Genomic DNA, 25,230 nt, shown 5'->3' on the forward strand with positions numbered 1-25,230 from the left:
GCGGAGTCGCACCTCTGCTCCGTCCTCCCTCCTCCCAAGAATGGCCCGAGTCGCTGTCTTCACACGTCCGCGTCACTCGGCGTACACATGTGCTCCTCCTTGCACGGCTACAAACTCCGCGCGGTACGGAGGGCCTACGCAGATGCTCGGATCAGCGAAATGTTTCCACAAAAAGGCCAAGGAGGCAGCGGCTTACCCAAGGCATCCGTGGCGTTGACCTGGAGGATCAGCCAGCTGTGGACGTTCTCCTTGTTGGAGCCGAAGATGGTGAAGACGGTGCTCTTCTCTCCGGGTTCCGTGAGGAGCCCGTACACGAACACCGGCCTCTCGGAGAAGATGAACGTTTTCCAGGTCTCCCCTTCATTGGTGCTGTATCTGTCCACAGATGAGGAAGAGGATCCTTGCAGTTAGTCTCTAGGGCAAAGGCTTGGTTCCCAGGTAAGATTCACTGGGGAGGGTGCGGTGGGGCGTTGGTGGGGCTCCCTGGAGAAACGGCTGAAGCAGGGAACGTTCAGCATTGAGGCAGAAAGCAAGGAAGTGCTCGGGGACTAATGGGGTCAGGGCACATGGACAGAGCAGCCAGCTCGATGGGTTCTCTGGCTGGTCACTTTGGGACAATTTGAACATAGAAAGAATAATGATGGGAACAGATTTTGGGCTAAGTGAAAATAGGGTACGGGTCTCTGAATGATCCTAAAAGGGACAGAGAAGGGAAGGAGGGAACTGTTTTCCTTACATTACAATACATTACAGTACCCGATCTGCGCTGGAGACAATGACAGCAGGAGAACAACGACCATCCCATCACCCATGCTCTAATAACCGAGCCGGGCCACATGACCACTGGACGCTAAGGCCACGGTGGGGAAAGAGGGCTGGGGACCAGGGTGCTCACACGGCCTAAAGCTACCGACCCCCAGAGGAATCACTCACTACCGGTGGGGAAATGCAATTCCACAGCGGACCAGAGCCAGAGCCTTCACCAGACGCAGCACCACAGACAATGGGACAACCTGACATTACAGGCCTCCTGGATAAAACACTGTGAATATCACATCAGCTACCTGCGAGCCTGTACCACCGGACAAGTCCAGCATGGCAACATGCTACGTGGTGACTGGTCTGGATTCTTCCAAAGCCAAAGTGAGGCCATGAAAAAGTTTAACAAACCAACAAAAGAAGGCAGGAGGCTTGTTACAGAGACTGAAGAGGTGTTACCGGCCATAGGCAGGGTGTCAACCTTGACTGAACCCTGGACTGGGCACGGCGTGGCGGGGGAGGGCCGCGGTCAGTACACACACATAAATATAGTGGATAAGGGAGACTGAGCTCCCATTATTAGGTGTGATAACGGCATTCTGATTGCAGGGGAAAATGCCCTTATTTATTGGAGATACATGCTTTCAGTATTTAGCTGTGAAGGGGCGTGACGGCTCCAACTTGCTTTCCCGTGACTCAGTGAAGAAGGACAGGCAGATGGAAAGACAGGCAGACAGGACAGACACGTAACTGACAGAAGCAAAGCAGGCTGGCAGAATGTTAACCGTTGATTCTGAGCGAATGTATGCTGAGTGTTCTTTACACAATTCTTCCACCTTTCCCTGCGGCCTGACAGATTTTTAAGTTGGGAAAAATACGTGCAGAGAAAAGTCTCCAAGGAAGACTACCTCAGAACGAGAAAGCAAGCTCTTGAAAAAAAACTGGCACTGAAAAAACTGTGCTGATTTTATATTATCTTTTGTATTGAAGGGAAGGAGGAGGAGGGGGAAGGCAAAACCTGCCTAACACTTGCTTCCTCACCCAGAACCCTGGCGACATGCTCAGCCTGAGAAAGCACTCAAGGAGCGCTTCCTTTAGGACCTAGCGCTCTAGCTCTAATGACACGCGAAACTTCTTTCTTTCACCTTTCCCATATATTTGAGATTTTAGGTCAACCCCTCATCCTTGACATAAATCTTTTCACAACATCAAGTGATCCATACACTTCCTCCCCAGCTGAGATGACTAAAATGGATACTTCGGCAAGAGGCTGCAGGTTCAAAGCGGAGAGGGGCGAGGATACAAGGCCACATAAATCATGAATGTCAGAGAGGACTAAGGGACTCCTCTACAGATCCCCCAAAGAGAATAAATTCTCCTCTGGTTGAAACACTTGTGGTTGAAGGCAATTTTGAAACCTATCCGGGGATAAGTGAGCTAGTTCACTTGCCTGGTACCAGCGTGACGAGCTAAGGGCACAGGACCACTTTTAGAGCAAAACAAACCAGCAGCATCGGTCAGTCCATTATGGCTGTCCATCTGCTCTGTGATAATGCTGGAAGGCCATCTATCTGCACATTGCTTAGTTAATGCGATTTAAGAGCTCTTCAAACCCCACATAACCATAGGAAGCCAAGCATCCCATTTCTTGAGAGGTTCCCAGAGGCCTCTGGGAGGACACCTGAATGAGGCGAAGAAGCAGGTGCATGGCCAAGCACAGCCATGTATTCGAGAAGGAACTGTGCATTCAGAAAACAATGCTTGTTCAGAATTTCGGGAAGGGGCAGGTCACATTACCACTGCAACAGTTTGGGGGATCATCTACTCTGCACCAAGTTCTGACCCCTAGAGAAGGACTTGTTTTGATGACCTGAAAATGACAAGAACTTTGGAAGAAAACAAACCCACATCCTGTCTGTGCTCCTATAATCATGAAAGACCACACAGAGCCCCAACTTTTAGGAATGGAGGATTCAAAACGTTCAGATAAAAATGCAGTTATAAGCCCCATGGTCAAAAACTCTCAAGAGGATGAGAAGGCCATTTAATAGAAGAATGTAATATAACATAAACAGAACCCAACATGCACTAAGCAAGGGTAGTGTTGCTAGGAAATCAGCTGAGGCGTACCTATGTGGCTGGCTGTCCAAAAAGGTCCTTGATGAACTCGGATTTTTGAACAGCATGTTCACGATGAGAAAAGAATCTTATAACCAAAGGCAAAAAGGTCAAAAGCAATAGTGATTTGCTAGTTAGTTCCAGCTGTAATTCTTACAGTAAGTGATCTGTGGGAACAGTGGCCAAACAAATTCAAAGTGAGTCAAATTATAAAAATAAGTGGTAGATTAGTGGGTCAGCAGGATGGTGGGTTGGTTGTCTGTTAAATTCTACAAAGAATTAGCAAAAAATTCTATAATGAACTAGAAAGAATCATCCTTCTGATGCTCAATGGTATAAATAGTAATAATAAGAAAAAAAAAGGCAGAACCACTCAATTTCTATTTTGGTTGTGTCTTTATCAAGAAGAATGATCTTCAAACTGGACACATAGGGAAAAAATTAAGGAAAAAAGTAGGGACAATTAAAAGAAAATAAGCACAAAAGAGAGCACGTTCTAGGGAATGGAAAGACTTAAAAATATGACTGCGGCGTTCCTTCTAAGAATCTCTGACAGAATCATGGAGGACAGACAGAGATCTCTCAAAGCCCAGAGGAGGAAGAGTAGCTTTACTCCTGTAAAGAAGAAAAAGTGTTTTCAGCTGGGGCGCCGGGGTGGCTCAGTCATTAAGCATCTGCCTTCAAATCAGGTCATGATCCCAGGGTCCCGTGATCGAGCCCCACATCGGGCTCCCTGCTCGGCATCTCCCACTCCCCCTGCTTGTGTTCTGCTCTCGCTATCTCTCTGTCAAATAGATAAATAAATAAAATCTTTAAAAAACAAACAAACAAAAAGGATGGCTGATCTGATGGATCTTAGAACAGAAGGCAGTCTGCCAGGGTTGGGACTCCCAAGGTTTCACACAAGAGTCACAACAAACGAATCCCATTTTTCATTTTTCATGGTGATCCTCGATTGGAAGAAGAGGGCAATAATACAAAATATTCTTTTTTCATAAGGATCTCTGCGGGCCACACAGCTAGATAAAATTCACTGCTGGTGAAACAAACCCCAAGCGTGCTGATTGTTAACATATAACGTGACTTCAATCCAAAAGATGACCTCCTTCCCACACAGCTTGATGCCTTAGTCAAAGACATGAGTAACACCGTGGACAGTCAAGCTATCAGATTCACAAAGCAGACAAGGCTAAAGGCACCGATGATGTAGTTAAGGCCCAAAGAGGGTTCAAAATGCTTTCATTACATTGAAAGGAGAAGTGTAAATGAGAATAAAGTTCCACATGTTGTTTCAAACACCTGACCTGCTCAGATACAGGATGGAGAACATGTGGTCTTTCATGAATCTCGTAAGGAAAAAGGGATCTCCATGTCTTGTGGTTAAACCGAACTTGAGCTACTGGTACAAGTCACAGCGGAGATAGAATCTCAAAAACACGCTGAGCAAAGGAAGCCAAATGCAAACACAGGAAATTCTGGAAAAGGCAGAACCAACGTATGCGGTAAAAATATAATCACACCATCAGTTGCCTCTAACTGGTGTAGGGCAGGGGCAGTGGTGTTGGCTGAGAAGGGGCACGTAGGTCTTTTCTGGGGTGACAAATTCTCTGCCTCTTGACAAGTGACCTCCAGAACAGATTAACGGGTGTCTTTACAATCCAAGCATCTCATGGTGTGTAAACGGAAACCTCAATGTTTTAAAAAAGTAATTCAGTAGAAGCTAAAATGCTGGGGAGGCTGTCAGAAGTAAAATCAGTCTTGGGGGTTCACGGGCAGGAACTGAGCATTCCGAGCCCCGTCAGTGTGAATCCCTGCACACTGCTGGGGTCAGCTGCTGGGGTCAGACCCAGGCCCGACATGTGAAGGCGCTGACATGGGGAGGCGACATAAATAAAGGATACGCAGACAGAGGAAAGTCACAGCATTGGAGGAAAGGAAGCAGAGCCGTCTGCCACGGAATGGGAGACACGCAAGAGGCATGAGGAGGGATGAATTCCTTTTATTCATGAGGGACTAGATGGATAAACAAGTGGCAGAAAGAAGAAACAACCAACAAGCTGTCTCAAAGTGAAACAAAATCCCCTCTGGTCTGGCCACTCCCCACCACTGCAAGCGTCCAAGCAAAGATGGGCGGATCTTCCAACGCAGACATCAAGGGAAGACCCACGCTGGGCCTGGGAGACCAGAGCGGATGACGGGGCGTGTGTGGATTCCCGCTGGACGCCTCCCCATGCACAGCCCAGGGCAGTCCGGTCTGACCCATCCAAATCCACATGCCTCCGCTGGCCCTTCAGGGCCTGCTCCTTTCCCCCGCTCCTCTGCTACAGCAGAGCAGTCCTGCAGACTTTGCCCCAAAATGCTTAGTCCCCCACCCCCTAGCTTCCGTTCTCACCTCTAGTCTTGCTTCTTTTAAATGTATCCGCCTCGGCTTGCCGGGGCTCAAGCTCTGTAACACAGCTCTAGCTATGTCATTCCCCTACTGAAAATCCTAAAGGGACACGATCACTTCAACAGCCAAGTCTGATCTCTCCCGTGCAGTACACATAGGCCTCGAGCTCCCTGCCCTTACCTACAGCTCCAAACCCCTACCTACACCTCCCTCACTTCCCGCCTCTCACCGCCCCCGCCCAGCAATCTGCATTCCATCTTACTAAAGCCTTACACCTTCCATGCTGATGCTTGGTGGGCCTTCTTCGCCCAAGGTCTTTCTAACTCTGAAATGGCACTCCAACCTTGCTCAAGCTTCCTCTTCCCCCTCCCCCCTCCTCCTGGCCCCCATTCTGTGCTTGCACAGCCCCCTATGCTCCTTCTACCTTACATTCTACTCCGTTTTCATGGCCTGATTTTGCAAGTATATCCTCCTAGGCTGCCATGTGCCAGCAACAAACCCCCTTACTTACTTTTCTGCCCCTGAGACCTGGCACCTTTCCTGGCACACAGCAGGGTAAGTGTTAATTAACATTTGCTAAAGGAGATGAAATGAACAGCACTGTATTTTTTCAACCCCTTCACTGAGTCTCACTTTAAAAGGTGGTAATGCCGGCCCCACTGTAACCCAAAGGCCAGAGAAACCAAGTGAGGGTGGAAATGTCACAGGCGGGGATGGTTTGGCAATTGTCCCCCTGAGTGTTACTGGCGGCATCAGGAGCTGCCACTACCACGCGTGTAGGTGAACTGCCACCTCCCGCATTCTGGAACCCGGAAGTTGCTTCCACAACTCAGGTCCTGAAAAAACAGCTGCTGGGTGTCATCTTTGCATGACCTTTTAGGGACTCCTGGAGGAAAGCCCCCTGAAATCAGAAATCTCCCACAGGGAAAGAGGCTGTTGGGCAAGTCCGAAATATTATTAGTAACTACCAAGGACAGCATTTTGCTGGCAGGTAAACCAACAAGAAGAAAGGGAAATTGATCTCTTTCATGATCAAGCGCATGAATTTGTGTTAATGAACTTGTGCTTAGGTCTTTTTTTTGGTCAAAGTTCAAGAACACAGCAGCCCCTTCTCTGAAGGACACAGGCATACGCAAGAAAAACTTGCCTCCCCTGAGCAAGTTCACCGTGCCAGCGTGCTGATCGAATGAATACGTGAATCCCCAGGACGGGTTCTTATTTACTCATTTCAGACATGTAGACACAGGAGCAAAACAAAGCGTTCCACTTCTTGCTCCTGATTTCAATTAGCAGTAACAAAGGTAACAGCCTCAGTGGAGAGTCGAGGCAGAAGCCGAGACAAATAACAGTCAGCTCTTCGTTATCTGGGCTAATCGGGGAAAGAAAGACATGAATCATGTAAAGGTAACAACAATCGAAATGAAACAAAACAAAAACCTCACTCTTGCGTTAAGCAATGTTCCAACCTCTGTCCCTACTAAAACTCTTATGGGGGTTCCTGATGTTATCCCGAGTGGCCTTCCTCCCTAAGAGTCTGGGTTAGAACACTTCATTTCAGAAAAAGCCCTTGCCCTGGCCTCTCTCTCCAGCTGGCTCAGAAACATAACAGAGCTACGGGGGCCAGGGGCAGCCCCTGATGGACGCCTGACTCACCTTTGCACATGCAGTACCTAGAACAATGCCTGGTTCATTGTCCATGTTCATTGCTGTCACTGACCTGAGATAACGTCTAACAGAAATAAGCCCAAGTTCCAGCTTGGGCCCTACCAACTGACAAGTCACGTTATTTCCTCGAGTGAAAACAGAGGAAGGTGGACTGGGCCAGCCTCAGTGCCTCCGGGGAAGGGCACACATCCAGGGGGGCCCCCTTTCCTACCTGAGCTCCAGAGACTGTCATTTACACAGAAGACGGTGGGAGGGGTCCCCTCGGAGCCATGCACCCGTCACACGACCACACCTCCTCTGGTTTTATAAATCAATTAAAAAAATATGCAACCTTGGAAGAATGAGTGTGCACAACCTATTTACTAACTGATCAAGCATTTACAAAGTGCCTGTGAGCCTGTCCGGAATAGAAATAACTATTCAAAAGACCTTGCCGATGAGTTGAAGAACTCAGGTGTATAATGAAACGGTAACTAATGTTAAGAAGTCCATATGTGATCGATGCCCAATTAACAAGCCCACCAATAAATGCCATGAGACTCCAGGACAGACATCACTGCCCTAGCTCGGCAACAGAAATCCTCCCTCTGTCCATGCTATGCTCTCACAGTAAGTCATCGCTGTGGTCTGAGGCTAGGCACTAGCTACGGTATTATTTCCTGCTTGTCTTCTGATGAAGCTGATAGCACACAGTGACAGATCAAAAGAAGAGCAGCAGGAGAAGCAGCAAAAAAACCGAGAGCAACCTACTGAGTGAGTGCCAGGTGGCTACACAGATTGAGGCCAAGTTCGGACTGATATTTGGGACACATGCACCTGTCAACAGGAGGCCGGAATATATCCTCCTACTTGCAAACGCTCTATGTGAACCATATGCACAGGCACCTCCAAATAACCTACAGAAGTAGAAGGGGGCTGCAGTGCCCATAATCCTCAAGCCCATCAACCCCGCGGTCATTTTTTGTGTCCAGGGAGGGCACGGTAATTTTCTGGCAGTGGGGTTTATTTTCCCGGTTGTGTTTTGCTCCATCTAGTGTAGCCATGACGCTGCGTTTCCCTGAGCCCATATGCACCGACAGATGGTGTCAGAGGACTAGAATCATGCTAACTACTTCGGGGGAGCTGGCTTGGAATGCAAACGCCATCTGCAGAGAAGTTAAACAGGGAACCTCAGAAACGGACTCTGCGATCGGGCGGCCACGCGGAGCGTGACACGTATGCTGCCAGGGAAGCCGAACTGTGTCCCCTGCTGTCATCCTCACACAGCTGAGTCCCCACCATCACACAGCTGACTTGTGCATCTCCCCCCTGGAGGATGGGTTCCTGACGAGGGAGGGGACAGATTGTCTTTATTTCTTTACATATGCACTCCCCGGCACAATTCGTGCTTTCTAAATGTGTGAGATGGGAATTGATAAATTAATGGGTAAATCGATACATGGCAGCAGAGCAGGGGAAGCGTGGTGCTTTGTGACTATCCTCCTCTGACCGAACACCAGTGGGAATGTGGATACAGCACTGTGTACAACAGGACTGGCTTCCAGCTCTTGGCCCTAAGAGCAGCTGCTGACCAGCACGGCACAGAGCCGAGATCAGCCAGACACCATGCTTTGCTTCCGTCTGCCCGAAGCCAGCCTACTCAGCGCAGGTCAAATTCACCACGCGGGAAACCAGAGGCTAAGATCTCTCTTTTCAAACCGCCCACCTCTCTCTTGCTGCTGGCTCTGCTTCTAAAAGCAGCAAAGGAAGAGAAGGCTTTCTTCTTTGCATGAAACAAGACCATTGCGGGGGCCTCCCCGTCCTCCTCTGGCAAAACATCTCACGGGTTCAGGGCAAATACGGGGAGAAGGGAGGGCCAGTCCGCCCTGATGTACCATTAATAAAATTAACTTTGGTCCTAATTCGGACAAAAATAAAGAACTGGTTCTGATAACATTAGATCAAGTAAGCAGACGTTACAGACTCTCGACACTCTTGCTTTTCAGAGCAATACACTGGCAAAGAGTACAGAATGTGATTTAACGTCACTAACAAATGAGGGCATCCTCGGCCAGTGACTTGACCTTGCTGAGTCTCAGATTCCTCATCTGTAAAACGAAGCAGTTAACCCCAAACGTCCCTTCCAGGTCTGTGGGTATGAACCCCCAAAGCAAATCTGTCAACAGCAAAAGTCAAGTGTACCAAGTAGGGTACACTCTGAAATAATTACTCAGGTATTATTATTATTAATTTTTCTTTCCTGTTCCTATTATCACTCCTTCTAGGTCACACACCAAGCAAAGATAGACATGTTGACATCTCTAGTTAATTTTTTAGTCATCACAAATTTTGTTATTTCTATAAAGCTGCATTTGCCGGCATCAATAAAATGGTATCCTTTGTTTCTTATGAGACCCCCCTCCTTGAGATAGGAGGTACAGATTATTATCCCTCTGCTATAGATAAGGAAAGTTGAAATAATTTGCTGAGGTCAATCTACTTGTACTCACAGACTTACATCTGGGAGAGCGGTGTGATGTCAGGAGAAAAAAAGTTGCATCAGAGACACTTACTTCAGCTCATTGGTTTCCATGCCCTGGGCGATGGCCATGATGATGCCGCCATGATCTCCCCAAGTGTAGTAGTGAGGTCCAGGAAGTGCCTGAAGAAGAAAAGCCAGTGCTGATGCCACCGCTCTGGAGTGACTGGGCAGAAACCATGCACACCCCACAGGCACACACATGCACAGACACACACAGAAGCGCATGCCCATGATGTCAACCACTTGAATACAGTTCAGTTTCCAGAGCACATTCACATCCATTCTCTCCTTTGCTCCACACAGCGGTGAGGACGGGACAGTGACCCCTCACCCCAATTCTCTCCCCAAATAAACAAGGTTCATATTAAAGCGGCTGAATGTAAACAGCAGGGCAAGGAATCAAGCCCTGATCTCTGGCCCTCCCCCGTGAGAGATTACAATTCAACTGGAGTTTCTACCATGAGTGTACAAACCCACGGCAGCCCATCCTTCCTGCCGATTACAAGAGAAAACTTGGAACAAAATACAAAAAAGGGCTGCCCAAGGATGTTGAAAAGGAAACAAAGTCAGGTGGCCTGTGGCAAGGACTTCAAACCTGAGGAGTCACCATGAAGCCTGAGTTTCCTGGTATGGTTTTGTCCCAAGGGAAAGTCCCAGTCCTGGAACACCTCAGTCCCAGGTGGATGGCCGCAGCGTCACCAGAAACCATTTGTGTGTCAGACCGGGGAGAATGTGGTTGAAACGCCAGCAGGGAGAGTATCAAACAAGTAAATCTTCTGTGTCTGAACTCACACAACACTCACCCTAACCCCTAACCATACATGTATGGAGCAGACTGAAACCAACACAGCAAAGGGTTAGTGAACACAATGGAGAGTTGCACTGTCACCCTCAGAATGCAGGAAGAAACCCATGGTCTGAACCTAAGCAGATTCACTCCACGCTAAAACGAAAATATCCATACCCTCCAGAAGACTATATTCCATGCATGTCATTCACATGTCCAGGAGACAACCCAAAATAACTCAACACAGACACCTACCAACGAATCATGTTCCGTTCTCAAGGGAAAAGGCAATCAACAGGTGTCAACCCCACCAAGATGGTTCAAATGCTGGAATGACCAAAGACTTGAAATTATTGATCATAACTGTGTCTCATGGGGTAAAGGAAAACACACTTGAAATGAACAAAAGACAAGAATTCTTCCCAGAGAAGTAGAAGCTATCCTTTAAGAAAAGAACTTTAGAACAGAAAAATATAACATGTAACATTAAGAAATTCACGAATGAGCTCAACAACTGAATGGAAATGACAGAGGAACTGGTGAACATGGTAAGAAACACAGAATGGAGAAATTACCCATTCCAAAGAACACTCAGAAAAGAATGAAGAGGGAAAAAGCCCCCAAGACTGGGAGGATAATAATAAAAGGCCTAGTATGTATGACTGGGGTCCAAGAAGAATAGGAAAAAGGGACCAGAGCAGGAAAAAAAAAAATTTTTTTTTGAAGAAATAATAGCTGAAAATTTGCCAAATTTGGTAAAAAGACATACATTTATAGACTCAAGATCAGCCTACCCAAACAGGATAAACACAAAGAAAACCACACCTAGATACATCACATCAAAACTGCTGAACACCGAAGATAAGGAAAAAGCTCCTGAAAGCTTTAGACAAAATGACAGATTGCGTGCAAGACAGTGACGACTGAAATGACTCTAGATTTCTCATCACAAACCAGAGAGGCAAGACGGCTGTAGCACATCTTTAAAGCACTGAGAGAAAATCATCATCAAACCAAAATTCTATATCCAATGAACATATCTCCTGGGAAGGAAGGGGAAATAAAGAGATTCTCAAATGAGGGAAAAAACAAGAAAATGTGTATGGTAGATACACAAGAAGAAACGGTAAAGGAATTTCTTTTTTTTTTTTTTTTTTAAGATTTTATTTATTTATTTGAGAGAGAGACAGTGAGAGAGAACATGAGTGAGGAGAAGGTCAGAGGGAGAAGCAGGCTTCCCATGGAGCTGAATGGAGCCCGATGTGGGACTCAATCCCAGGACTCCAGGATCATGACCCAAGCCGAAGGCAGTCGTCCAACCAACTGAGCCACTCAGGCATCCCCAGTAAAGGAATTTCTTAAGGCCGTAGGGAAACTTACCAGGGGGATACAGGGATTCTCAGGAATGAAGGAAGAGCAAAAGAAATATCTGGGTAAATATAAGAAATTGCTTCTTTCCCCTTAAATTCTCTAAAACTGATATAATAAGTAAAGCAAAATGAAAGCAAGAACATTGTCTTGTAGGTTTTTTAATGGACTTCAATTAGATACACAGACAACAATAACAGAAATGTCAGGGAAAGAGAAAAGGGATGTACATGCTTGCACGGTTTCTAAATTTTATGTGAAGGGCAACATTATATTAAGAGCAATATTAATTTTGAAATGACTATGAAAGATTAAATATGCATGTTATAATCCTTACAGCAACCACTGAAAGAAATATAATTAAAAAAAAAACCAGTCTCTAAATAAAAGTAAAATGCCAAAACCATCTAAATGATACAGAAAAGTCAGTAAAGGAAGAACAGAGGGATAAAAAACAAAGATCATACATACATACATAAAACCTTGGACCTAAATCCAATCATACCAATAATTACGTTAAATGTTAATGGTCCAGGCATTTCAGTTAAAAAACAAAGCCTTGAAGAATGGATAAAAAAGCAAGACCATCCTATATGCTGCCTGTGAGAAACGCTTCAGATAAAGATACCAGTGAGCCCAAAGTAAAAGATACGCTATTGAAACAGTAAGCATAAAACGGTTGGAATGATGATTTCAATACTCGATAAAACAGACTTCAAGACAAAGGTTATCACCATAGATAAAGAGGGCTATCTCATAACAATAAACGGGAGAAGAACAGAAAAGAGAATTATAAAATGTGCATGTACTGAATCAGAGCCTCAAAATACAAAAGATAAAACTGACAGGATTTAAAGAAAAACTTGGCAATTCTACATAGTTGGAGATTTCACCATGGTTCTTTTAGCAATTACCAGAACTAGCCAAAAAAAGAAAAAGAAAAAGAACATAAAAGATCTAAACAGCAGCATATCAACCACCTTCATAGAAATAACACCTTCATGTAACTAACATCTGACAACAGCAGAATACACATTCCTTCCTAATGCATATGAAGGATGCAAGATAGGCCACATATTAGATCCCAAAGTAAGTCCCAATAAATTTAAAGGAATCAAAATCATACAAAGTGTATTCTCGGACTACAAGGCAATTAAATTAGAAATCAAACATGTATGATATCTAGGAAATTTCAAGTATCCAAAAACTAAACAACCCTTTTCTAAATAATTTTTCGAAGACAAAAAGCAGAAGGGACATTTTGAAGTAATAAAAACGTTCTGGAATTAGAGAGAGGTGATGGTTGCCCATTACATCACTTGTGAATATAGCAAAAACCCACCAAACTGTACACTTTAAAGTGGTGAATTTTATGGTATTTGATTTACATCTCAACTGCAAAGAGGGACATTAAGAAATATTCTGAACTGAATGAAAAAAAAAAATACATCTCTAAATTTGTGACAGTAGCCAATGCAGGATTTAGAGGAAAACTTAACTGCTTTAAATGCTTATATTGGGGAAAAAAAACATCTAAAAATCAATGACCTAAAATTATACCTTTAAAAAAGCTACCAAAAAAAAAGCAAATTAAGTCCAAATAAGGGAAAATACTAAAGAGAAAAAAAATCAACAAAATAGAAGACAAACCAAACAAAGCCATAAGCACGTTCTTTGAAAAATCAGTAATATTGACAAACCACTAACTAAACTATTAAGCAAAATAGGAAAAAACCCCACAAATCCTCAATATCAGGAATAAAAACAGGTGAGCACCACACACCCTGGAGACATTAAGCCAACAAATTGAATGACTCCGATGAAACTCACCAAAACTAACGCAAGTAGTAGAAAATCTAAACAGTTTTCTAGGAGTCAGAGACACTGAATTTCTAACCACATTCCCAAAAAGACAACTCCGGATTCAGATAGTTTCTCTGGTGAGTTATTCAAGAAAGAAAAATCAACCCATTTTTAGATGAAAGAGGAGTCACTCTTCAACTTGTTAGATGACACCAGCCCAACCCTAACACCAAAACTTGAAAAAGACATTATCCCACCCAAAAAAAACAAAAAACCAGACTAACTCTCTCACGAATAATGTAAAAATCTTTAATTATTAGCCACTCAAACCTAACATTGTATAGAAAGGATAATAGATCATAAATAAACAGGGTCTGTCCCAGAAATTCAAGGCTCATATAACCATCAAGAATCAATCAATATAACATACTGCAACATACATGTAACATACCGTATCACCTATGTGATATGAAAAGAAATATGTATTTTGGTCTTGGGGCCCAGGTCCTAGTCAGAGCTCCTAAAAACCCCTGCAACATCTCCTGACTGATGGGGGTGATGTGGGTCTTACACAGAAATTTCTATATTGTTGAGAACTTCCAGGAAGATAGCAGAGCCTTTGGTTGTAAGGAGGCAACTCCTGGTGGACTCCTGGACAGTAGAGGCACTGGCCACCAGAAAGACAAAGCATGACTAGAAGCTTGAAACTTCCAGCCCTGCCTCAATCCCCAGGGAAAAGACAGGGGCTGGAGACGGAGTTAATAATCAATCATGCGATGAAGCCTCCATTAAAAAAAAAAATCCCTAAATTGCGGGATTCAGAGAGCTCCCAGGTTGGCAAACACATCCACAAGCTGGGAGGTTGGCACATCGCAACGCCATGGGGGACAGAAGCTCCCGTGCTTAGGATCCTTCCAGACCTTGCCCAATGGACCTCTCCATCCAGGTGCAGCCTTTGTAATATTCTTATAATCAACTGGATGTAAATAAGTATTTCCCGAGTTCTGTCAGCCATTCCAGCAAATTCCTGAGCCCAAGGGGGGCCAGGGGAGCACACTATTTATCAGCTGGTCAGTCATAAATATGGGTGACAACTTGGGACTTGCAATGAGCATGGGAAGTGAGTGGGGGACAGTCTTGTGAGCCTGAGCCCCTCACCTGTGGCGTCTATGCTAACTCCAGCCAGCTAGCATCATGACTGAAATACAAGACATCCGGTTGGTGTCCAGAGAACTGGAGAATTGCTCACTGTGAGGGGAACCTCCCCTAGCATTTGGTATCAAGAGCAAAGGAAAAGAGTTTTTTTTACACTATATACATATTGCCACATTACTACATATTAGGGAAGGGAAAAAAAGGAAGAGAGAGAAAGAAATAAAAGACATAAAGATCAAAAAGGATGAAATAAAATAGGTCCCTATTTGCAGATGATTATCATTTCTTATATAGAATCTACAAAATAACTACTAACACTAACGAATTATTTTAGCAAGGCTGCGGAATACAAGGTTAATCGATAAAAATCAACTGTATTCTTATATCCTATAACAAAAATTGGAATGTAAACTTGAAAAAATACTGTATTTACAATAATACTGAAAATTTGTAAAATATCTAGCAATAAAACTAACCTACAAGTTATATACAAGGCCTCCACATTGAAATCTAAAAGATATTGCTCATTTCTTTAAAAAGAAATGAAGAGGGGTGCCTGGATGGCTCAGTTGTTTAAAGCCTCTGTCTTCAGCTCAGGTCATGATCCCAGGGTCCTGGGATCGAGCCCTGCATGGGACTCTCTGCTCAGCAGGGAGTCTGCTTCCCTGCCCACACCCCCGCTCTGCCTGCCTCTCTGCCTACTTGTGAACTCTGTCTGTCCAATAAATAAATAAAATCTTTAAAAAAATTTTTTTAAATAAAAAGAAATGAGGAAACATACTGCATTCACAGATCAGAACACTAGTGCTAAGAAATCAATTATCCCCAAATTGATCTATAAATTCAATGCAATCCAAGCCAAAATCACAGCAGGTTTTGCAGAAGTTGACCAGCAGATTCTAAAATGTTGTGGAAATACAAAGGATCTAGAAGAGTCAAAGAAATTTTTAAGAAGAACAAAGTTGAGGGGCACTTGGGTGGCTCGTCAGTTAAGCGAACAACTCTTGGTTTCATTTCAGATAGTGATCTCAGGGTCATGAGACTGAGGCCCAGGATGGGCTCCAGGCTTAGGTCAGAGGTCCCCTGGACCCTCTCTCTCTGCCCCTCCCCCCCACACCCCCACTCACCACACACCTCACACCCCGCTCGCTCACTCTCACTCTCTCTCTCTCTCCTCTAAAATAAATAACAACAAAGTTGGAAGACTTACACACTTGATCCCAACACTTACTGTTAAGTCACCCATAATCAAGACAGTTTGGTACAGGTGAAAAGACAGACATGCAGATAAATGGAACAGATTAGAAAGTCTACCAAGTTCTGAAACAGACCCAGGCTTAGATGACCAACTGATTTTCAAACAGACATGAAGTCAATGCGAGGGGAGAAAGAAGTCTTTCTCAGTAAGTGGGGCTGGATCCCTGAATCTCCACATGGAAGAATGAGTGGCAAACCCTCCCATCGCACCAGATACCAAGATTAACTCAAATGGATCATAAACCTAAACTACAGCCTTGCACTATGAAATTTAGGGGTAAATCTTTGCAAAAGGGACAAACATTTCTCAGAACAACAAAGAGCATAACATCCAGAGGAAAAGTCCTGCTAAATCAGACCTCAGCAAAATTTAAAACATTTGCTCTTTGAAAAATACCATTAAGAAAATTTTTTTTAAAAAGCAAGCCACAGGGGCACCTGGGTGGCTCAGTGGGTTAAGCCTCTGCCTTCGGCTCAGGTCATGATCTCAGGATCCTGGGATCGAGCCCCGCATCGGGCTCTCTGCTCAGCAGTGAGCATGCTTCCCCCCTCTCTCTCTGCCTGTCTCTCTCTTGTGATCTCTCTCTCTCTGTCAGTAAATAAAAATCTAAAAAAAAAAGGCAAGCCACAGACTAGGGAAGATACTCATGACACACATATCAAACAAAAGACTTAACTTTTACATTTTTCAAAAAACATCCTACACATCCATTAAGAAGGCAAACAACTCAATTTTTTAAAGTAAGTATAAGATTTGAACAGACACTTCACAAAATGATTTTTAAATGTCCAATGGGCACGTGAGAAGAAGCTCAAAGTCATTAGTCATCAAGGAAATGCCAATTAAAACCATAATGAGACACCACTGTGTCCTCATTAAAACATCTAAAATTAAAAGGGTGACCATACCAAGTGCCAGTGTGGACCTGAGGCAATTAGAAGTCTAAGACAACTCCCACTTTGGACAAAAATTTGGTCATTCCTTAAAAAAAGTTAAACACAGACCCATCAAGCTGCCCATCATTCCACTCTGAGATATTTACCCAAAAGGAATACAAATGTGTATCTATCTTAAAAAAAAAAAAAAAAGCACATAATTAATTGTTTATAATATCTATACTTATAATCAGCACACACTGTAATGTCCACCAACAGATGAATGGATAAGTGAATTGTGGAATATCCCTACAATGGGATACAAATCTACGATAAAATAGGAAAGAACCACTGATACATGAAACAATAAAATGGGCCTCAAAATCATCATGATGAGGGTCAGAAGCCAAGCAAAAAACCAGCATATTATGAGTCCATTTACAGAAAATTCTAGGGTGACTCTTAATCTCACAAAACAAACTGAGGGTTGCTGGGGGGAGGAGGGTTGGGAGGAGGGCGGTGGGGTTATGGACATTGGGGAGGGTATGTGCTTTGGTGAGTGCTGTGAAGTGTGTAAACTTGGCGATTCACAGACCTGTACCCCTGGGGATAAAAATATATGTTTATAAAAAATAAAAAATTAAAAACAAAAACAACAACAACAACAAAAGAAAATTCTAGGAAATGCTAACTAACCATTGGGTAGGGATGAGGTAAAGAGAAGGATGGATTATAGGGGAGGGGGATGAAGATGCTTTGGGGAGTGATGGCCATGGCTATTGTCTTCATTGTGGTGACGGTGTAGCGATGGTGACTGACTCTGATGAAACTGTACACCTGCAATATGCAGGGGCCTCCATAAAGTTGTTAAGGAAGAAAAGCACAGAAAAGGAACTCAAGATTGGAGAATTTGCACAAGTCTTTAAGAGCGGAGGAGGAACAAGTCTTCTAGTCACTGATTTTCTAGACAGCTCTGTCCACCACATCCTACCTCACCCTTCCCTGTCTTTGCCCCTCACGCCCCAGGCTGTCCCTCTCACGTGATCACTGCTATCCAAGGGCACTCGGATGTCCACTCACACAGACATGATCTCAGCCTTCTCCCCTACTTCGCTCTCTGCTCTTTGCAAAACTAAGGTCCCTTGTGCAATGGCTGCTTCCTGGCAGGCGTGAAGCAGGCCGGGCCGGAGGCACGGGCAGCTGCCCCCGTGTGAGCCAGATGATACCATGTCACCGGAGGAGGAACAAGACCCTGCTTTCTCCCCAGAAGGAAATCACTTGCAGATGTTCGAATCCCAGATTATACCACCATCAGAAGGCCCAAACAAGTCACAAGCCTAGTCGCTGAGGAGAGAACACCCAATTTCAAAAGGAATGTCCGGCTCCAGTGAAGAGGGGAACAGCTGCTTCATCCTTCCCGCGGGGGCAGAGCACGCATACTCCCCAAACTCCAAACCATTCATCCTTTAGGACTACGGGGCCTTCACCTCGTCTTCTATCCGAACATGTGATCATGGTCTCCACCTTACTGGCCAGTTGTTCATGTAGGCACACCTGCAAGCTCTGGGTCCCGGATCCCTCAGCCTCAGGGATGGGAGGCCCTACCTACCTCACAGAGAGAAGATATGTCTCTGCCAACCGCTCAGAGCCAAACGAATGCTGGGTATCACCAATGCTTTACATAGGACGGATTTAAATACAAACGTGTATATATTGTGTTCCCAACAGGAAGCACCATGAGGGGACCCCTGGGTAGCTCAGTCAGTTAAGCAGCTGCCTTTGGCTCAGGTCACGATCCCAGAGTCCTGGGATCGAGCCCCACGTCAGGCTCCCTGCTCAAAGGGGAGCCTGCTTCTCCTTCTGCCTGCCTCATGCTCTCTCTCTCTCTCTCTCCCAATAAATAAATTTAAAAATCTTAAAGACAGAAGGAAAGAAGGAAGGGGCACCATGAGACTGGCTGGGTCTTCTGAGAACCACATCCCTCCCGCTATCATGCTCCACCTACACAAGGTGCTCAATTAAATTCTTATCCTGTGATCTGTTGAGTTTTCCTGCTGGCTCCCCACACGGGCAGCAGAGCTCCACTAAAAGCAACCCCCACAGAATGAGACCAGCTATAGTTCCCTTGGCCCTCGTAAATCATGTAAGGCTGGTGAAAGTTTTGTTTCGTTTCGTTTTGTTTACAAGTTGGGCAATCCTCTAACGCCCAAGGACTAATTAGCATTCGGGGACCACAGGACTAGCTCTACTCTCAGAACTGGTATTAGCAGTGCCTACAGAACCGAAGCAGCTCTGCAGACGTTTTAAGGCAGAAACGGTCTTCCTCCACAGCGCAGAGTGAAAAAAAAGGGCCTGCCCGGCACAGCCCGCCGAGGAGAGGCCTGACGTCGATTTCGTTACGATGCAACAACAAATGGCCAGTTTCACGCCGGATGCCCGTACAACCCCACGGCCACTTGCTGATAGATTCTGCAAATATTTACGCAGGGCCCGCTCCCTGCCAGACACTACTTGGTTCTAGGGGTGAAGAAGTTAAGCAGAGAGATATTGCTTTGTCCCCTCGGGGCATTTAGTTAAATTTACAGTCGTAGGGCAAGAGAAGGTCTGTTTTTGATTCAAAGGAATATTTCTGGCAACATCACGAGCCCACATTACAAGGTGTGAACACAAGATCAGTGCAGCTGACGCTCTCGTGTGGCTCTGGGTACTCTCCTTTAATTTTATAGTCACACTCGGTGCCGCTGGCCTCCCCACAGGCCACACGTGATCCTGAAAGGTGGAGGCACGGCCATGATCTTTGATAAACCAGAACCCAAGCTGGCAGCTAGGGGGTGGTGGGGCGGGGGGCAGGGGTGGGAAGCTGACCTCTCGCCACCGGGCTCCCGCGCTGCTAGAAACGTACACATTCGTCTTGCTGGCCAAGTTTTTTCCCACCGAACCTGAAAGGCAAGAGGAGTAATGACTTTCCACTTCAAGAAGAGGTCAGATACTCACCCTGCCCAACCAGAACAGCCAGTCACATTTAGCAACTACAGATGGCTCAGAACATCACAAACGCTGTGGCCACAGCAGAGGTCAGCAATCCCCATGTATTCAGCCACGCGTCCCTGCAGAGCTTAAAACTGTAGCGGGGACAAGCATCTCAGACGTACCAGTGGCGATGATGAGACCGGGAGCGGACTCCTTGGACAGGATGGGCATCCTTCGGAGCTGGAGGTTGAGCAGCTGACTGAGCCGCTGGGCCAGGTGCAGGGAACAGCCCTGGGTGAGCTACGGGACACAAGCGCCAGGCACTGTCAGTGCGGGATAGGAGGCCTCCAGCTCCCTCAAAACACAGGCCTGGGTGCAGACCATGCAGCCACACACAGAGAAAGGAAATCTGGCTCAGAGGAACCTAGACGCAGAGCCCAGCTGGCCCCTCACTACCTTCCAGGTGAGTATGATTATATGAATCACAAAAAGTCCTCTCCTTGAAGAAAAGAGAAAAATACGAGTAAAAATATCCTCCTGAGACTCTCAGAGAACAGTAATTAGAAATCAGTGCCAACCCAAGTCGATCGAAAGCATCCCTCCCTCTGTTTTACCCCAGAGATACTCTCGTGTGACTCGGCACAAAAAAGAAACGAAATGCTTTCGTGGGACTTATTTCCTAAGTCTGTAGAGATACATCTCAAATAGGAGGTAAGCAATGCCATTAGAGGAAAAACCAAGAATCAGAAGTCATCAAGTCTCCCTGATCAGCTCCCAAATGTACCACATGTGAGCTACAAACTCCAAAGGATCCACATTAAAACAGATTTAAAGTAGTGAGCATTTGCACAGGGCACCAGCTCTGCCCTGTCCACTGTGAAGCAAGTCATTCAAACAGGCCACTTACATTCGGATTTTAATAGTTCTACAAACAACACCGTTTGCCCTGTGGTCACGCCTGATCGTCCTGGCCAGAAAGTCATTGTCAAGTGTTATTCAGCCTCGTCTGGTGTGCTTATGTGAGCAGGTAAAAATAGACACGGTTTTGCTACATATACTCATTTTTATAATAAAAGGATCTCTCTAGCAAATGTCCATCTTGCTAGGATCACAGTTTGATGTGAGCAAATGAGGAAGGTTGGATCTCAAGGAAATATCTGTCAACCAACCTGTTCTTTCACCATCTAAAATCACAGGTAGAAGCTAAGAGCTCACCAACTGCTGTACAGCTCATAAATAGGTCAGCCAGGGAATAAGCGGGGTTTTAATAAAACCATTAAATTCTACTTAACTAGGGCTCAGACCCCAACAGCATGCTGAAAAGCAGGCCACCCCATCCACAGAGGCCCATGCAGAGCTCCTAAAATCTAGAAGCTGCTCCAGAATAAAGAAGCACCTGTGTGGTTGTCTCTTTCTACTCATACCCTGCCTCTTTCCAAAGTTAGACTTGATGTACAAAGTCGGCACCTGTTGCAAAATCGGCAAGAGTAATCAAGAAATCCAAGGAGAGCAAGAGTCTCCAAGAAAATTTTCCCCAGTGGCCAGAGCTACAGCATACGGTACAGTCAACACACTTCATCATGGGCAAACAAGACTCAAAAACCCCACAGATCAGGTAACTGTCTAATCAAATGTTACAGCTTTCCCAAAAATTACTACTACATGATTTTTTTTTCTGAGTTCCTTCTGCCTACCTATAGTATATAATCCAGATCCCTTAAGTGAGGCAAAAAGGGAAGTGTGGGGCGTCGTCATAGAAAGCCAAGGAACTCTGTCCACAGAATGTTCTTCTGAGGGAAAAGAACAGAGCTGCTGAGGCAGGTAGGAACACTTACTGAGACCAAATAATACATTTTAGTATTCCCAGCTTTTCAGATGGAAAATTTTCCCACAGATTGGGAAAACTGTAGAACCGTAAATTATATTCAGTGAGGCACTTATTTTTTTAAAGTTCCACAGAAATAAAAAATGTAATCAGAATTTCCCAAACTTTCTTCCTTCGCAGCACAATTAGTGTCGCCATAAATTTTTTATAGCAGCTTCAAGCCAGGAGAAATACCAGCATTTATTGTTTTACATAGTTAAGACCAAACAACTTAGTAAGTAGTTCTAATAACTTAGCGGCAATTCGAAATAATAGTGTTCATGCGTATGTAAATACATACACACACACATAGAGAGAAAACAAAATTTCTGTTTCACTCTTAGATAACCACAATTATTTAACATGGGATGCATGTACCTGCTGGTACCACACCCCTTCTCAAAGTTTAGAGTCATGTTAGATCCCACCACCGCCATACCCGCTCCATCCTGATTTTCTCCCTTGCTTTTTATCACACCAACTGCTAGGAAATCCAGCTTCATGCAAACAGGATGCCTTCCAAAGAAATTCAGAATGAACTCATTTTGAAACTAGAACTAAACTAAAGATGGTACTTGGCACAATGACCAACAAATACCAAGTACCTTATGTTTCCCTCAAAAACTTAAAACATCCCAGAGTGCCCCCTGGGAGTTCACTACGGCACCCCCTAGGTGCCCTGCTGCTGAGTTTGGGAACTGTAAGGGCAGCATAACCAGCTAAAAAATTTGTAGTAAAAGCTCAAATAAGACGAAAGCATCTCTACCTCACAGTTGATTTTTTCTCCATATTCTGTGAAGGCTGGAGCCTGAAGGAACTCCCAGGTACCCCCTTTGTCAAAGGTGATGACTGATCTCATGTTCTCTTCATTCATGGAACCGTTAATCAGAGTAGCGATGTAGACTCCTTGCAACCCCTCCACGCGGTGGAAGTCAGCAAACGGCTCATTTGCAAAATACCTACAGTAAGAGAAAATAAACAGCTGTGAACCTGAACTGATATTTCCTTGGTGTGTTTTTATTGTAAATGACATAAAATTTATATGTTGAGAAGTACAAAATTCAGTGGCATTAAGCACATTCCCAACGTTGTGTTGTACCAGCATCACTATCTCGTTCCAGAATTTTCCGCATCTCAAAAAGAAACCCTGTACCCACCAGCAGGCATCGCCCCTTTCACCTGCCCACCCCAGGCCCCGGCCACCACCACTGAGTTTTTTGTCACTACAGATTTGCCTATTCTGGACATTTCATATACACGGAAACACGCTTTTTTTAATGGTTCTTTCCCCACAGCGTAATATTTTCAAGGTTCACCCATATTGTAACACAAATCAGTACTCCATTCCTTTTTATAGATGAATAGCCTTCTCTTGCTCTTTTTTTTTTTTTTTTTTTTTTAACGTGCTTGTGTTTTAACTTTGAAGGCTAAGATGGTTATTGGATCAATAAGTCCTCGCAGGGAGTTCAGAATGCTGACTACAACACACAGAGCTGATGACAGGGTCACAGCTTTCACTTCACTAACGAATTCACCCCAAATCCTCCAGTGAGCCTCGACGAACAGGGACAGGAAGCCAGACTTGGAAGACACTAGTCAAAGTGGCGGGCTTACAAGCGGCAGAAATCCAGCACGAAAGGTTCCTCCAGCCACTGTCCACATGCTGACAACTCATTCTCTGGTGCCCTGACAGACCCAAGCCCACGGGGTTCCTCTTGGAAAGCAGAGCCGAACTCCTACCCAAGGAAGCAGGATAGAGAGCAAAAGTGGCTCTAGAACCTTGAGGTTACACTTCTTAATAGTGAAACAGAGAATAAGGCCCTCTCAGGGCCTGAACTACTACGCTGGGATACTGATTTCACTGGGAAGCCACTATGCCCTGAAATGGTCCATCCATCCCTAATGGAATGAATTTCTGAGAAGCTCCAACCAGAGTTCACACATGGCTTTTAACTGGACGTGTGTCCCTTGTTTAGAAGGGTTCTGAGCCACTGGGCTGTGTAAAAAAAAAAAAAAGAAAGAAAGAAAGAAAGAAAAGAAAATTTTAATTAAAAAAATCACAGAACTGGGAGCCTGGGTGGCTCAGTGGGTTAAGCCACTGCCTTTGGCTCAGGTCGTGATCTCAGCATCCTGGGATTGAGTCCTGCATCATGCTCTCTGCTTAGCAGAGAGCCGGCTTCCACTTCTCTCCCTGCCTGCCTCTCTGCCTACTTGTGATTTCCCTCTCTGTGTGTCAAATAAATAAATAAAATGAAAATTAAAAAACAATCACAGAACTGCTTTTTTCCATTATCCACTGTACAGATCTTGAGCTAGAGGAGTGCTCTGTCTCCTCAGACAGAAGGAAGCATACTACAAGCTCGGAGGCAGAAAGGAAAATTTTTAAAAAGCACTGACAGAGCTACTTCAGACTAAGAGACCGAGCAAAATCCTAAATAAGATACTGATGTTGAGACCAAATATTCTGATATGTGGTTTCCTTAGGTCTAGTGGAGTTGTTTTTCGGTTGCTTCCTTAGAAATCAGTTGAAGGTCTATCACCCACCGGCTCTCTGTTCATCTGTTCACCTCAGCGTTGGATCCCATCATCACGAGGCCGCCACCATCAGGTTCAAAGGCTTCCTTCAAATGTGAAGGAGGGTCTGGCTTTCTCTCACCTAGATGAGCTCTGCTTCTTCCCTCTGGTCACTCTCCTGGATTTTTGTCTTTCGGTTCCAAGGTTCTAGAAACCTGTTCTCTGTGCCTCACACGTTCACATGCCCCCAGACTGTCCTGTCAGCTTCTCTGTGGTCCTATGACAATTCACCTCCCCCTAAGTGCCCTCTCTCCGTCCATTTTTCTTACATTTCCTCTCACCAGCCCTCAGGACAGCACTTGTACCCTGCTCCCTGGACAGCGCCCCAGGGCCCCTAGGCCACCCTCCTGCAGAACCCAAGTCTGCCTCACCACGCACAACCCAGGCCCTCCTCAGATGCCCCGTCAGGCCTGACATCTCCCCACACCTGGTCTTCCACACAGACACCACTTGCCATGAGATTTCTTTTTTTTTTTTAAGATTTTTTTTTTTTTTATTATTTGACAGAGAGAGATCACAAGTAGGCAGAGAGGCAGGCAGAGAGAGAGGGGGAAGCAGGCTCCCTGCCGAGCAGAGAGCCCGATGTGGGACTTGATCCCAGGACCCTGAGATCACGACCTGAGCCGAAGGCAGCGGCTTAACCCACTTAGCCACCCAGGCGCCCTTGCCATGAGATTTCTATTCCACACATCTCAATGATGCCAGGAGCACCCCGTTAAGAATTCTTTCTCCAGTCCTCTAAGCAAATTAGGACGGGTTCCTTGGCACCGCACTTGCCTATTGAGTTCAAAGAACAACTCATTTCAAATACCACAGAAAGGCTGTGTTTTGTTTTGTTTTGTTTTGTTTTTTTCACATCAGCCTGCCCACATAATCTGCTAATTCACCCTTATCCCATTTCATCTCGCTGAGAGGCAGAAGCAGGTGACAAGTGCACTCACACGAGCCCCTGTGAAGATCTCCAGGCCCTGAGATAGAGTCTAAAGAAAACAACCAGAAGGCTGAGCCTATGTGGTTCTGTGAACATAGACATAAAACTCTCTCCAGTTTCCTAACAGGACTGTACACTCCGGCATGGTGGGTGCGACCTTTGTGACCACAGAAAAGACCGTGTACGTCTACGA

The 25,230-nt window shown here is 45.1% G+C and overlaps 1 protein-coding gene across 3 annotated transcripts in view; it reads right to left on the minus strand.

Moving 5' to 3' along the window:
- SORL1 (sortilin related receptor 1) overlaps nucleotides 1–25,230 on the minus strand; it is a 150,704-nt gene that overhangs the window by 76,082 nt on the left and 49,392 nt on the right. For all 3 annotated transcript variants that reach the window (XR_006606889.1, XM_004750086.3, XM_004750085.3), the window contains exons 9-13: nucleotides 22,299–22,491; nucleotides 19,851–19,968; nucleotides 19,564–19,637; nucleotides 9,484–9,572; nucleotides 197–375 (exon numbers count right to left, since the gene is read on the minus strand). Coding sequence is in view for 2 of the 3 variants with exons in the window: in XM_004750086.3 (XP_004750143.1) it covers nucleotides 197–375; nucleotides 9,484–9,572; nucleotides 19,564–19,637; nucleotides 19,851–19,968; nucleotides 22,299–22,491 (653 nt within the window). In the remaining variant the exon portion in view is untranslated. The remainder of the gene's footprint in view (nucleotides 1–196; nucleotides 376–9,483; nucleotides 9,573–19,563; nucleotides 19,638–19,850; nucleotides 19,969–22,298; nucleotides 22,492–25,230) is intronic.

This window comes from Mustela putorius, unplaced genomic scaffold (assembly GCF_011764305.1).
Source record: "Mustela putorius furo isolate JIRA1106 unplaced genomic scaffold, ASM1176430v1.1 tig00000460_pilon_pilon_pilon, whole genome shotgun sequence".
Classification (NCBI taxonomy): Eukaryota; Metazoa; Chordata; class Mammalia; order Carnivora; family Mustelidae; genus Mustela; species Mustela putorius.